At 35.2% G+C, this 15,987-nt stretch overlaps 1 protein-coding gene across 1 annotated transcript in view; it reads right to left on the reverse strand.

Moving 5' to 3' along the window:
* LOC114460052 (NACHT, LRR and PYD domains-containing protein 12-like) overlaps nt 1-15,987 on the reverse strand; it is a 50,350-nt gene that overhangs the window by 15,204 nt on the left and 19,159 nt on the right. Inside the window, exon 7 of the mRNA XM_028442085.1 lies at nt 80-253. Coding sequence (XP_028297886.1) covers nt 80-253 — 174 coding nt within the window. The remainder of the gene's footprint in view (nt 1-79; nt 254-15,987) is intronic.

Consider the following 15,987-nt stretch of genomic DNA (forward strand, 5'->3'; position numbering starts at 1 on the left):
AGAAAAACATCCACAACTCAGGAAACAAGTGAGGAGACAAGGAACAGGACAATGTTGATGGAACATGTGATCCACTGACCTGAGAGAGTCCAGTTTACAGTGAGGACTCTTCAGTCCTTCACACAGCAGCTTCACTCCTGAATCCTGCAGATCATTGTTACTCATGTCCAGATGTTTCACACTGGAGGACTGAGAGCTGAGGACTGAGGACAGAGCTGCACAGCTTCTCACTGAGAGACCACAGGAACTCACTCTGTGGGAGAAAGACATTCACTTATTAATAATAATAATCATCATCACATTATTGACAGGATTCAAACCTCTGCCGTACACTTCATCTGCTTTATTACCTCCACCAAGGAGGAAAGATTTCAGCTGCCAGAGGGACTCCTGATCAATGAACTGATTCTGATCAGTTTCAAAGATAAAAAATGCCTATCTCTCATCATCATAATAATTCATATCTGGGTTTGTAATTGATGGATCTGTATAAAATATGACTCAGTTTGTTGGGTGGTTAATCAATGATCCCACTGAGTTTCATCCTGATCAGATCCAGATTGTTTATTTCATTAATTTATTTTCTTTTTTTAAAGTGTGTCCATACATTGTGACCTACTGGATGTTTATTAATGGGATTTAAATGTGGTTCCAAGCCTTTAAAGTGTTAATGATCATGGTACCATGATCAGGATCATTGATCATTGATAACTGATCATATCTGTGAAGAGGAGGTTCAGAGCTTGGTGGAGGTTTGCACTTTCCACTGTTTATTTAGTCGATTAAACATTTTCATCATAGTTTGTGTTGATTAAAGTTTTTCAAGTGACAATAACTAAACTATGACTAATTTAAAAAAAATACATGTTAACAAAAATTATATCAACTTATATTTATATCTTCACTGACTAATAAAAACTAAACTATACACTATTATATATATATATATATATATATATATATATATATATATATAGTATTTGGTCACCTAGGCTGAAATCCAATTAGAACTCATGTGATCATGTGATCTAACGTATTGATCACATCTAATCTGTCTGTGTTTACAAACATTAATACCATCATAAATCAGGTTGATCAACAGTAACTGAATATTTATAAAATATGTAAAATCTAATGCTTCATAGTTTAGTCGTTTATATCTGTCACAGATTTATTCGACTGAAATACTGATGTCATTTAAATCAGTGTTTCTCAAATGGGGTACATGAACTCCTAGGGTAAGTAACAGCACTGCAGGGGTGCGTGAGAGATTGAGTGTGGAAAATGTACAAATAAAAGCATGAAAAATATGTGAATTTTAAAACATGTATTTTCTTTTAAAATGTTAATGATAAAACTGATGATAATGATGGTAATTATAAAATGAACTATAATGATAAAGGTCAAAAAGCGTCTTCGGCTAAAGATGCAGAAGAAAAAACCTGAATCACAGAAATCCAGACAGTTCCATGAGGAGTAAATTGGGATGGGCTTCACCTGCACTTCACAGGACCCTCCATTAGCCCAGTGCTTTTTATGTGGCTAACTGCTTGCTAACAGAACCATGAAGCCCTCCCATCTCCAACGGCATCTCTGGACTAAACACCAACCATTTGCCGGGATCATAATGGAGTTTTTCTGAAGAAAACTGACTGAATTCAGCAGGGCCACAGGAAGTAGGGGTGCTGGGGTGTTGCAGCCCCACCTATTGGCAAGAATGTAGGCATTTAAATGTAGCCTATGAAAAATATTTAGCACAATTTATAAATTCCTTGAATAATGAATATTTAGGGAAATTATTTTGATACACGTAGGCTATTACCTGTATTTTGTATTTTAATGTAATTATTTTGAGGTCTAATCAACACAGGTTCACGTTGACTTTTGAAGACATGGGTATGCAGCACCATGACCCAGAAAAGACTCACCCCCAATTTCCACTGGAGCTGATAGGTTTCCATATTAGTCTATGTGTTAATTTCTACCAGGTCCGCTGCGGTGCGTGTTTTCTCCTTCCCAGATGTGGTAGTCCGGTGCCCTCCACCAGATATACGCAGGACTTCTATTTCTGGCGGACACCGGAGCACGACGCATCAAGCAGCACAGAGCAAATGAAGCTAAACAGGAAATTAAGCACGTACTCCGCAATAAAATAACAGGTTACTTTTCAAAATAAAACACTTCAGATTATATTTCAAGTAAATACATCACCAAAACGTCATAATGTGTAAAAACAAATTCACATTCACAATATTGATTCCTCTCATACTGTTACTACACTGTAAACTGCAGCAACTTTGATTTAGTTCATGTTTTAATGGTGCAGTTTTATCTCTTCTCTGTTGGCTGTTGCTAAAAAATGTGTCAATGACAAATCCAGATTCCAACCTTCTTGTTCTCTTTGTTAGGAACACTGACCTGTTTATCTGTTTATTGTTGTGTTTACAACACATACATTTAACTGCGTTCTCGCGCGATTATATAAATATCATGAGAACTGCTCTGTCTCGTGACGTCACAGTCGTTCAAACGGAGAGCACCGCGGCGCACTCAAAACGCAACCGGTGTGAATTACCGGACGGCGGACAGCGGTGAAATACCGGATTGGTGCCGTGGCGCAGCGGAGACGTATCTAGTGGAAACCCCGGGGACTCACACACCTTTCTCTGATGCACACCCACACACAGATTCTGAACTCCCAGGACATTTGTCCTCATATCATTGCAGAAAAGATCATTGGTGTCGATCTGCCCTCCATCCAAGACTTATACCTGTCCAGGGTCAGAAACCGGGCAGGTAGCATCACTGCAGACCCCTCACACCCTGCACACAATCTGTTTAAACTCCTCCCCTCTGGCAGACGCTACAGATCACTGCACGCCAAAACAACCCGCCATAAAAACAGTTTCTTCCCCCAGGCTGTCACTCTGATCAACACTAAACAGTCAAAAAGTGTCAGACCTGGTTCTGTGAAAAAACCCTGGAACTAAACATAACAACCCTGGATCAATCTGACACTGAGAATGTTCATGTACATACCTTTAATTTAAATGTTCTCCTGCACTACTTATCAATGCTCTACTGCACTATTTTCCTTTTATTATTATTATATTTTATTATTATCTTTCTTTTCTATTATTTTCCTTCTTTTTATCTTCTTTTTTTTTTATTTTTATTTTATTTATTTTTTTATACTTTTATTATTATTAATTATTAATAATATTAATTATTATTATTGTATTCCGTTTTCTTTATTATTCTTATATGTTTTTCTTCTTCCGTCTTGCCCTATCTCCTCCTACACCGTTTGTCTGATTTTAACAATCAAGATATCAAACCGTTCAGAAAATTTGCGAGATGTATGCTATCGCTTTTATAATTTGTAACTTGTCAACTTTTTGAGTTATTGCCCTGGCAACTTTTTGCTCTCTTCCACTTACATTGAAAGTTCGAACCTTTATGACCCTCTTGTGCACTTTGACCCTCTTCATCGTCGGCCATTTTGAAACTGATCCAAACCATTCAACTTTTTCAACCTTTTTCAACTTTTTCAACCTTTTTCAACTGTTTCAACTTTTTCAAACTTTTTCAACCTTTTTCAACCTTTTCAACCTTTTTCAACCTTTTTCAAACATTTCAAAATTTTTCAAACTTTACATATTTTTCAACCTTTTTTAACCTTTTTCAACCCTTTTCAACCTTTTCAAACTTTTTCAAACTTTTCAAACTTTTTAAACTTTTTTCAACTTTTTCAAACTTTTTGACCCTTTTTCAAACTTTTCAACCTTTTTCAACCTTTTTAAACCTTTTCAAGCTTTTGAACCTTTTTCAACCATTTCAAACTTTTTCAAACTCTTAAACCTTTTTGAATGCTAAAACAATGCTATTGCTAACGCTATGCCAATGCTAACCCGATGCTAATGCTAGCGCAATATTAATGCCAGCACAATGTTAGCGCAATACTAATGCTAGCACAATGTAAAGGTTAGCGCAATGCTATTGCTAGCACAATGTAAATGTTAGCGTAATGCTAATGCTAGCACAATGCAAACGCTATGTTAATGCTAATGCTATGTTAATGCTAATGTTATGTTAATGCAAGTGCAATGCTAATGCTAGCGCAATATTAATGTTAGCGCAAAACTAATGCTAGCGCAATGCTAATGCTAGCGCAATGCTAATGCTATTGCTAGCACAATGCTAATGTTAGCGCAATGCTAATGCTCGCACAATGTTAACTCAATACTAATGCTAGCGCAATGCTAATGCTAGCACAATGCTAATGCTAGCGTAATGCTAGCACAATGCTAATGCTAGCGCAATGTTAATGTTAGCACAATGCTGACGCTAGTGCAACGCTAATGCTAGCGCAATGCTAGTGCAATGCTAGTGCAATGCTAATGCTAGCACAATGCAAATGTTTGCGCAATGCTAATGCTAGCGCAATGCTAGTGCAATGCTAATGCTAGCACAATACAAATGTTTGCGCAATGCTAATGCTAGCGCAATGCTAATGCTAGCGCAATGCTAATGCTATTGCTAGCACAATGCTAATGTTAGCGCAATGCTATTGCTAGCGCAATGCTTATGTTAGCGCACTGTTAGCACAATGCTAATGCTAGCACAATGCTAATGTTAGCACAATGCTAATGATAGCATAATGCTAATACTAGAGCATTGCTATTGCTAGCACAATGCAAATGTTTGTGCAATGCTAATGCTAGCGCAATGCTAATGCTAGCGCAATGCTAATGCTATTGCTAGCACAATGCTAATGTTAGCGCAATGCTATTGCTAGCGCAATGCTAATGCTCGCACAATGTTAACTCAATACTAATGCTAGCACAATGCTAATGCTAGCGCAATGTTAATGTTAGCACAATGCTGACGCTAGTGCAATGCTAATGCTAGCGCAATGCTAGTGCAATGCTAATGCTAGCACAATGCAAATGTTTGCGCAATGCTAATGCTAGCGCAATGCTAGTGCAATGCTAATGCTAGCACAATGCAAATGTTTGCGCAATGCTAATGCTAGCGCAATGCTAATGCTAGCGCAATGCTATTGCTAGCACAATGCTAATGTTAGCGCAATGCTATTGCTAGCGCAATGCTTATGTTAGCGCACTGTTAGCACAATGCTAATGCTAGCACAATGCTAATGTTAGCACAATGCTAATGATAGCACAATGCTAATACTAGAGCATTGCTATTGCTAGCACAATGCAAATGTTTGTGCAATTCTAATGCTAGCGCAATGCTTATGTTAGCGCACTGTTAGCACAATGCTAATGCTAGCACAATGCTAATGCTAGCGCAATGCTAGAATATTGCTATTGCTAGCACAATGCTAATGTTAGCACAATGCTAATGTCAGCCCAATGCTAATGCTAGCCCAATGCTAATGCTAGCTCAATGTTAATGTTAGCACAGTGCTAATACTAGCGCATTGCTAATGCTAGCCCAATGCTAATACTAGCACAATGCTAATATTAGCGCAATGCTAATGCTAGCACAATGCTAATGCTAACACAATGCTAATGTTAGCATAATGCTAGCACAATGCTAATGCTAGCGCAATGCTTGTACAATACTAATACTAGCACAATGCAAATGTTAACGCAATGCCAATGCTAGCACAATGCTAATGCTAGCGCAATGCTAGCGCAATGCTAGCGTAATGCTAGCGCAATGTTAATGCTAATGCAATGCTAATGCTAGCACAATGCTAATGTTAGCGCAATGGTAATGCTACCGCAATGCTAATGCAAACACAATGCTAATGTTAGCACAATGCTAATGTTAGCACAATGCTAATGCTACCGCAATGCTAATACTACCGCAATGCTAATGCTAGCGCAATGCTAATGTTAGCGTAATGCCAATGCTAACCCTTTTCAACCATTTTAACCTTTTCAACTTTTTTCAACCTATTTCAACCCATTATAACTTTTTTCAACCTTTTCAACCTTTTCAACTTTTTCAACCTTTTCAACTTTTTCAACCTTTTCAACTATTTCAACCTTTTCAACCCATTTAAACTTTTCTTCATAATTTTCAACAAATTCAACTTTTTTTCAAATTGCAGTGCGACGGGGGCAAGCACATGCATCCTCACTTGCATTTCCTCCAGGAAATGCAAAAATTCTAGTTCTTATATGTTTTTCTTCTTCCGTCTTGCCCTATCTCCTCCTACACCGTTTGTCCGATTTTAACAATCAAGATATCAAACCATTCAGAAAATTTGCGAGATGTATGCTATCGCTTTTATAATTTGTAACTTGTCAACTTTTTGAGTTATTGCCCTGGCAACTTTTTGCTCTCTTCCACTTACATTGAAAGTTCGAACCTTTTTGACCCTCTTGTGCAATTTGAACCTCTTCATCGTCGGCCATTTTGAAACTGATCCAAACCATTCAACTTTTTCAACCTTTTTCAACTGTTTCAACCTTTTCAAACTTTTTCAACTTTTTCAACCTTTTTCAACCTTTTCAACCTTTTTCAACCTTTTTCAAACATTTCAAAATTTTTCAAACTTTACAAACTTTTCAACGTTTTTTAACCTTTTCAACCTTTTCAACCTTTTCAACCTATTTCAAATTTTATAAACTTTCTCAAATTTTTCAAATTTAATCAAAATTTTCAAACTTTTTTCAACTTTTTCAACTTTTTCAACCATTTCAAACTTTTTTAAACTCTTAAACCTTTTTCAAACTTTTCAAACTTTTTCAACCTTTTAAAACTTTTTGAATGCTAAAACAATGCTATTGCTAACGCTATGCCAATGCTAACCCGATGCTAATGCTAGCGCAATATTAATGCTAGCACAATGCTAATGCTATATTAATGCTAATGCTAAGTTAATGCTAATGTTATATTATTGCTAGTGCAATGCTAATGCTAGCGCAATGTTAATGCTAATGTTATATTATTGCTAGTGCAATGCTAATGCTAGCGCAATGTTAATGCTAGCGCAATAGTAATGCTAGCGTAATAGTAATGCTAGCACAATATTAGCGCAATACTAATGCTAGCAAAAAGTAAATGTTAGCGCAACGCTAGCGCAATGCTAATGCTAGCACAATGCTAACGCTATGTTAATGCTAATGCTAGCACAATGCTAACGCTATGTTAATGCTAATGCTATGTTAATGCTAATGTTATGTTAATGCTAGTGCAATGCTAATGCTAGCGCAATGTTAATGCTAGAGTAATGCTAATGCTAGCGCAATGCTAATGCGAGCACAATGCAAATGTTAGCGCAATGCTAGTGCAATGCTAACACAATGCTAATGCTAGCACAATGCTGATGTTGACGCAATGCTAATGTTAGCGCAATGCTAGCACAATGTTAATGCTAGCGCAATGCTAACGCAATGCTAATGCTAGCGCAATGCTAGCACAATGTTAATGCTAGCGCAATGCTAGCACAATGCTATTGCTAGCGCAATGCTAATGTTAGCACAATGCTAATGATAGCGCATTGCTATTGCTAGCACAATGCAAATGCTATCGCAATATTAATGCTAGCACAATACTAATGCTATGTTAATGCTAGCGTAATGCTAGCACAATGCTAATGCTAGCGCAATGCTAATGCTAGCACAATGCTAATGCTAGCGCAATGCTAATACTAGTGCAATGCTAATGCTAGCACAATACAAATGTTAGTGCAATGCTAGCGCAATGCTAATGCTAGCGCAATGTTAATACTAGCGCAATGCTAATGCTATTGCTAGCACAATATTAATATTAGCGCAATGCTAATGCTAGCGCAGTGCTAGCATAATGCTAATGCTAGCACAATGCTAATGCTAGTGCAATGCTAGCACAATGCTATTGCTAGCGCAATGCTAATGTTAGCACAATGCTAATACTAGCGCATTGGTATTGCTAGCACAATGCAAATTCTATTGCAATATTAATTTTAGCACAATATTAATGCTATGTTAATGCTAGCACAATGCTAATGCTAGCGCAATGCTAATGCTAGCGCAATGCTAATGCTAGCACAATACAAATGTTAGTGCAATGCTAGCGCAATGCTAATGCTAGCACAATGCTAGCACAATGCTAATGCTAGCGTAATGCTAATGCTAGCACAATACAAATGTTAGTGCAATGCTAGCGCAATGCTAATGCTAGCACAATGCTAGCACAATGTAAATGTTTGCGCAATGCTAATACTTGCGCAATGCTAATGCTATTGCTAGCACAATGTTAATGTTAGCGCAATGCTAATGCTAACGCAGTGCTAGCACAATGCTAATGCTAGCGCAATGCTAGAATATTGCTATTGCTAGCACAATGCTAATGTTTGCACAGTGCTAATGCTAGCACAATGCAAATGTTAGCGCAATGTTATTGCTAGTACAATGCTAATGCTAGTGCAATGCTAGCACAATGTTAATGCTAGTGCAATGCTAATGCTAGCACAATGCTAATGCTAGCACAATGCTAATGTTAGCACAATGCTAATGTTAGCACAATGCTAATGTTAGCGCAATGCTAATGCTACCGCAATGCTAATACTACCGCAATGCTAATGTCAGCGTTACGCCAACATAATGCTAACGCAATGCTAATGTTAGCACAATGCTAATGCTACCGCAATGCTAATGCTAGCACAATGCTAATGCTAGCGCAATGCTAATGCTAGTGCAATGCTAATGCTAGCACAATACAAATGTTAGTGCAATGCTAGCGCAATGCTAATGCTAGCGCAATGTTAATACTAGCGCAATGCTAATGCTATTGCTAGCACAATATTAATGTTAGCGCAATGCTAATGCTAGCGCAGTGCTAGCATAATGCTAATGCTAGCACAATGCTAATGCTAGTGCAATGCTAGCACAATGCTATTGCTAGCGCAATGCTAATGTTAGCACAATGCTAATACTAGCGCATTGGTATTGCTAGCACAATGCAAATTCTATTGCAATATTAATTTTAGCACAATACTAATGCTATGTTAATGCTAGCACAATGCTAATGCTAGCGCAATGCTAATGCTAGCGCAATGCTAATGCTAGCACAATACAAATGTTAGTGCAATGCTAGCGCAATGCTAATGCTAGCACAATGCTAGCACAATGCTAATGCTAGCGTAATGCTAATGCTAGCACAATACAAATGTTAGTGCAATGCTAGCGCAATGGTAATGCTAGCACAATGCTAGCACATTGTAAATGTTTGCGCAATGCTAATACTTGCGCAATGCTAATGCTATTGCTAGCACAATGTTAATGTTAGCGCAATGCTAATGCTAGCGCAGTGCTAGCACAATGCTAATGCTAGCGCAATGCTAGAATATTGCTATTGCTAGCACAATGCTAATGTTTGCACAGTGCTAATGCTAGCACAATGCAAATGTTAGCGCAATGTTATTGCTAGTACAATGCTAATGCTAGTGCAATGCTAGCACAATGTTAATGCTAGTGCAATGCTAATGCTAGCACAATGCTAATGTTAGCACAATGCTAATGTTAGCACAATGCTAATGTTAGCGCAATGCTAATGCTACCGCAATGCTAATACTACCGCAATGCTAATGTCAGCGTTACGCCAACATAATGCTAACGCAATGCTAATGTTAGCACAATGCTAATGCTACCGCAATGCTTATACTACCGCAATGCTAATGTTAGCGTAACGCCAACATAATGCTAGCACAATGCTAATGCTAGCGCAATGCTAATGCTACCGCAAAGCAAATGCTAGCGCAAAGCTAATGTTAGCGTAACGCTAACATAATGCTAGCGCAATGCTAATGCTTGCACAATGCTAATGTTAGTGTAATGCCAATACTAACCATTTTCAACCTTTTTAACCTTTTCAACTTTTTTCAACCTATTTCAACCCATTTTAACTTTTTTCAACCTTTTCAACTTTTTCAACCTTTTCAACTTTTTCAACCATTTCAACCTTTTCAACCCATTTCAACCTTTTCAACCCATTTCAACTTTTCTTCATATTTTTCAATAAATAAACTTTTTTCAAATTGCAGTGCGACGGTGGCAAGCACATGCATCCTCACTTGCATTTCCTTCAGGAAATGCAAAAATTCTATTTAGTGAGGATGCATTGGCATCCTCACTATTGTATTCCGTTTTCTTTATTTTTCTTATATGTTTTTCTTCTTCTGTCTTGCCCTATCTCCTCCTACACCGTTTGTCTGATTTTAACAATCAAGATATCAAACCGTTCAGAAAATTTGCGAGATGTATGCTATCGCTTTTATAATTTGTAACTTGTCAACTTTTTGAGTTATTGCCCTGGCAACTTTTTGCTCTCTTCCACTTACATTGAAAGTTCGAACCTTTTTGACCCTCTTGTGCACTTTGACCCTCTTCATCGTCGGCCATTTTGAAACTGATCCAAACCATTCAACTTTTTCAACCTTTTTCAACTGTTTCAACCTTTTCAAACTTTTTCAAGTTTTTCAACCTTTTTCAGCCTTTTCAACCTTTTTCAGCCTTTTCAACCTTTTTCAACCTTTTTCAAACATTTCAAAATTTTTCAAACTTTACAAATTTTTCAACCTTTTTTAACCTTTTTTTAACCTTTTTTAACCTTTTCAACCTTTTCAACCTTTTAAACCTTTTTCAACCTTTTCAACCTTTTCAACCTTTTTCAACCCTTTTCAACGTTTTCAACCTTTTTCAAACTTTTCAACCTTTTTCAACCTATTTCAAATTTTTCAAACTTTCTCAAATTTTTTAAACTTTTTCAATATTTTCAAACTTTTTAAAATTTTTTAAACTTTTTCAACTTTTTCAAACTTTTTCAACCTTTTTCAAACTTTTCAACCTTTTTCAACCTTTTCAAGCTTTTGAACCTTTTTCAACCTTTTCAAACTTTTTCAACCTTTTCAAACTTTTTGAATGCTAAAACAATGCTATTGCTAACGCTATGCCAATGCTATTGCTAACGCTATGCCAATGCTAACCCAATGCTAATTGTAGCGCAATATTAATGCTAGCACAATGTTAGCGCAATACTAATGCTAGCACAATGTAAATGTTAACGCAATGCTAGCGCAATGCTAATGCTAGCACAATGCTAATGCTATGTTAATGCTAATGCTATGTTAATGTTCATGTTATGTTATTGCTAGTGCAATGCTAATGCTACCACAATGTTAATGCTATCGCAATGCTAATGCTATCGCAATGCTAATGCTAGCGCAATGCTAATGTGAGCACAATGCAAATGTGAGCACAATGCTAGTGCAATGCTAACGCAATGCTAATGCTAGCGCAATGCTAATGCTAGCGCAATGCTAGCACAAGACTAATGCTAGCACAATGCCAATGTTAACGCAATGCCAATGCTAGTGCAATGCTAGCACAATGTTAATGCTAGTGCAATGCTAATGCTAGCACAATGCTAATGCTAGCACAATGCTAATGTTAGCACAATGCTAATGTTAGCACAATGCTAATGCTACCGCAATGATAATACTACCGCAATGCTAATGCTAGCGCAATGCTAATATTAACGTAACGCCAACATAATGCTAGCGCAATGCTAATGCTACCGCAAAGCTAATGCTAGCGCAATGCTAATGATAGCGTAACGCCAACATAATGCTAGCGCAATGCTAATGCTAGCGCAATGCTAATGTCAGCATAATGCCAATGCTAACCCTTTTCAACCTTTTTAACCTTTTCAACTTTTTTCAACCTTTTCAACCCATTTCAACTTTTCTCTCATATTTTTCAACAAATTCGACTTTTTTTCAAATTGCAGTGCGACGGGGGCAAGCACATGCATCCTCACATGCAATTCCTTCAGGAAATGCAAAAATTCTAGTTATTATTATTATTATTATTATTATTATTATTATTATTATTATTATTATTATTATTATTATCTTGTTATTTTATCGAGTTTGCACATTCTAGTCTAACTACTGTTTATATTTATACTTATGTTTATACTTATTATCATCTTTTCTAGTTGATTGTTTATTATTGAATGTTTTCACTTTTGGAGAGAGCACAGTTGACCGAGTCAAATTCCTCGTGTGTACAACATACACTTGGCGAATAAAGATGATTTTGATTCTGATTCTAATTCTGATTCTGATATGAGAGACTTTATCTCCACGCCACCAGAGCGCACCTCCACATTTGGACACCTGTAACCATGGCAACTCTCCCTGCAGCTCAAAGTAAGAGCATGGTGCCACCGTACACTTTCATATCTATTCATAGAGTTTAACGTCACACTACAGTATTTTTACAAGGTGGTGGTGATGGAGATGGAGTGTGTTATTATGATTGTGTGTTCTGTGTGTAATGGATGTGGAGAGTTGTTAAATAACGTTTAAATAGTCAGATTATTTCCTTGTGGTGTGCATAAAAAGATTTTGGAGTCACGTGACATAAACATAGATGGTGCAGTGACTCAGGTTCATGTCAGCTGATCTAATCTATTGCATTGTTATAGTGTTATTGTGAAGTTTAGCTAATAGTGCATATATTCATCTGAGAACTGATGATGTCTGTGCTTTACAGACCCTGGCTGTGAGTGTGCACCAGGGGCGTAGCACCACATTTTGGGCCCTGGGTACAAATCATCTTGTTGGGCCCCTCCTGTAACTTTTAATAAGTACACTTTTTTTCACCTGGAAACTATATTAGTATTATTATATAAACTTTATTTTTTCTTCACATTAACCTTGGAAGTTCCCAACCTTTTTTGGGTAATGACCCCATTTTAAATTCACAACTTCACAAAATTTTTCTAGAATTAATTTTTGATCATGTTTTTTAAAGTGTGTTACAGATACAGAGTAGCCAGGATTAGATATTTATATACTGTATTTTATTTGAACTAGATGTATTTATTTGAGAAAGTTAAAGTACAGGATACAGTTATTTGATATTTACTGTATTTGTATTGTGTATTTGAAGAACAATAATTCAAAAAACTTTAAAAATGAAATATTAATCAGTTTTTAGCTACTTTTTAACAAATTACTAGACGTTTAAACCCATTTTAATTCCAGTCTGACCCCATGACCCCATGTAGGGTCAGACTGTATGTATGTGTGGGTGAATGAATAAGGATGATGTCACGCTGTATGTATGGGAGAAACGTGTTGTGAGTGTGAGTGTGCTAGTGGGAGTGTCAGAGTGATTGATTAATGGATGATGATACTTTATTTATGCCTGAGAGAAATGTGTTGTGAGTGAAAAATGTACCAGGGCGTGTCTTTGAGTGAGTGATCATGTGATAGAAGGATAGCTGGATGCACACATATATACATACACACATACATACAGACTTACACACACACCAGTTTTTGTTAAATTCTTTAAATATTTATAATTTAAGATGGGTTAGGATCTTTCTTTTTAAGGAATTACTAAAAACTTTTTCTTGTTGGTCATACGTTGATATTTTTGAAATGACAATTAGAATAACTTTTGGATATCATATTTATAGATTTCATACTGTTTTCTTTCTCTTGATGAATAGAGTTGATTGACTTTATTTTTTTTGTAACACTCCCCAACACTTTACAGTTACAGCTTGAATAAAAGTCATATTTTTTAGTTAAAAGGTAAATAAACAAATGATCTTAATAACAGACATGGATAACATTATTTCATATATTGAGGAATCATATATACTGTATAGACCCTGGCCCAGAATGCAAAACAGTGGCTGATCACTTGAGGTTATAAAAACAACCTCACCACCTAAAACGTCTAATCAAAGGTGGGGGGGCTGAACTGTACATGGTACGTGGTCTATAGATTTAACTAAGACTCTTTAGAGAGATAATAAAGACATAAATACAATCACAAATCTGTTCCCTTGTAATCTATATAAATATTAGTAGAAGCATAAATTAACATAACACCTGGTTACATTTCTGCTTTGTTCTAATTACTGTTTTATTCTAATGATTTGATTTACTTTTCAGTTCTTTGGGTTATTTTCTTACTTTTTTATTCACTTCTTTAATAATCTCTGTCAGTTTGAATATTATGTTACAACTGTGTGGAATGATGTCATTTTCTTCTCTTTATGTTCTAAAAATCTCACAACTAAAACCCTTATGTGTATTTATATCCTCAGATAGATAAATAAATATGTAGACATGGATAGAATTAGATAGAAATTATAACTTGAAATATTTGAAAAATTATAATCAACCTTTGAAATGTATATAAATGTAGTTTTTTGTTCACAGGATACAGACATAACCAGCTGAGAACAGAAACCATTGGAAAAGTATTTGATTTAGTCGAGGGCGTATATGTTTAACTTTAATTATGATTTATTTATTTTTAATAAATATAATAAGTTACAAGAGAGGGCAATGATAAATTACTTTAAATGTAAATTAAAATAATCTGAAACCAACCACCTGCTCAGTTAGGAAATAGAACAGCTGATAGAATAACACTAATTAACTAATATGGATTCATATAATTGTAATTTAAATGAGTAAGTGATATCACTGTGCTTTAATTGATTTTTATTCAACAAAAGTTTCTATATTATATTGATAGATTATTTCTACACAGTTTATATTAGAGGGTGATCACGTGTTTTTGTCGTTTGTGCTTCAAAAGCTTCCATATAAATTTGATAAAGATTGATATTAATTTCTGAAAGTCATTTCCTGACTGGTCGCTGTGGGCAGGCAGGACCGTGAATGTATTTTTCCTCACTAAGAAATAAGAATCAATCAATCAATCAGTTAAGGTTCCTGCTGTGGGTTTTCACATTCACATGGAAAGAGAAGTGATATTAAAATAAAATACACACACACTACATAGCAATCATAGACTCACCTCACTATGTGGTTGTATGTAATAAAGAAATTATAAAATCTGTATTGAATAATTCTTACAACACCTTTTGTAATCATGTGATGTTTTATAAGATTAATTTTGATGAGCATGTATTAAGTTATTGTTTGTACTGATAAATATAAGTGGCTTATTTCAAGTTTACTGTGTATATTTAATTTAAACACAAATCATGTTTGTATTCTGTTCTGTTCTACTTATAACTTTTTTCTTATATTAAAACATAGTCTAACAGTAAATCCAAATAAATGTAATAAAGTTAAATAAAAGTTTTTGGCCCACTCTAACAATGGTAAACAAAATAGGAATGTAACTTGAAATAAAATTAAAGGAAAAATAACATTTAAATAAATTAACAAGCTTACTTTAATAACCTGATATTATAATTTCCAAATAACGTTAATATAACATATTAAAACATCGTCTGAATTAAATATTTTGTTTTATTCATAATTTTATATAGTCACACTGTTAAACAGTTTGAAGAAAGGGAACGTTAGAATGGATTATTATTCATGGTTTCTTTTTGTGTGTAATACTATATTTATAAATCTTTATACTCAATAAATCTATTCATAAAATATATTCAGATCAACTTGTTAGCTGTCATTTTCAGAACAAGGACAAACAGTTTCAGAACATCTGATTTCAACTTAATCTAAATCTAATTATAACGCAACCATGTACGTAAATAAAGAGACAAATCAGATATAAACAAGACAATCAGATTAACACTAAAATGTTAGTTTGAACCAAAATGCACAAAGTGTAAAAAATTAACAAATAAGAATAATTATATTTTAAAATTAAACTTAAAACATGTTGAACAATTCATGTTCTATATATCTAAATAAATTAAATAAAAAACATAGACCCTTAAATGATCAATAATAATGAATAAATCATTAAATCTTAAACATAATTTGTATTGCTTTAAATCACCAGTAAATGACATCTTTAACTAATTACAAGGAGCTGATCATTTGATTTCTAAATGTATAAAAACACTGATAAATCTATGTTTGGGGTCCAGGGAGTGAGCAGACCCTGAGGACCACAGCTGTGTTTTAGATGAGTGTCTGTTCTTCTATTGACTTGTTATGACTTGTTGATTCATTTTCTGTTCATCTCTAAAAAATTGATTGATTGATTCAGC

Source organism: Gouania willdenowi, unplaced genomic scaffold (assembly GCF_900634775.1).
Source record: "Gouania willdenowi unplaced genomic scaffold, fGouWil2.1 scaffold_384_arrow_ctg1, whole genome shotgun sequence".
Lineage (NCBI taxonomy): Eukaryota > Metazoa > Chordata > Actinopteri > Blenniiformes > Gobiesocidae > Gouania > Gouania willdenowi.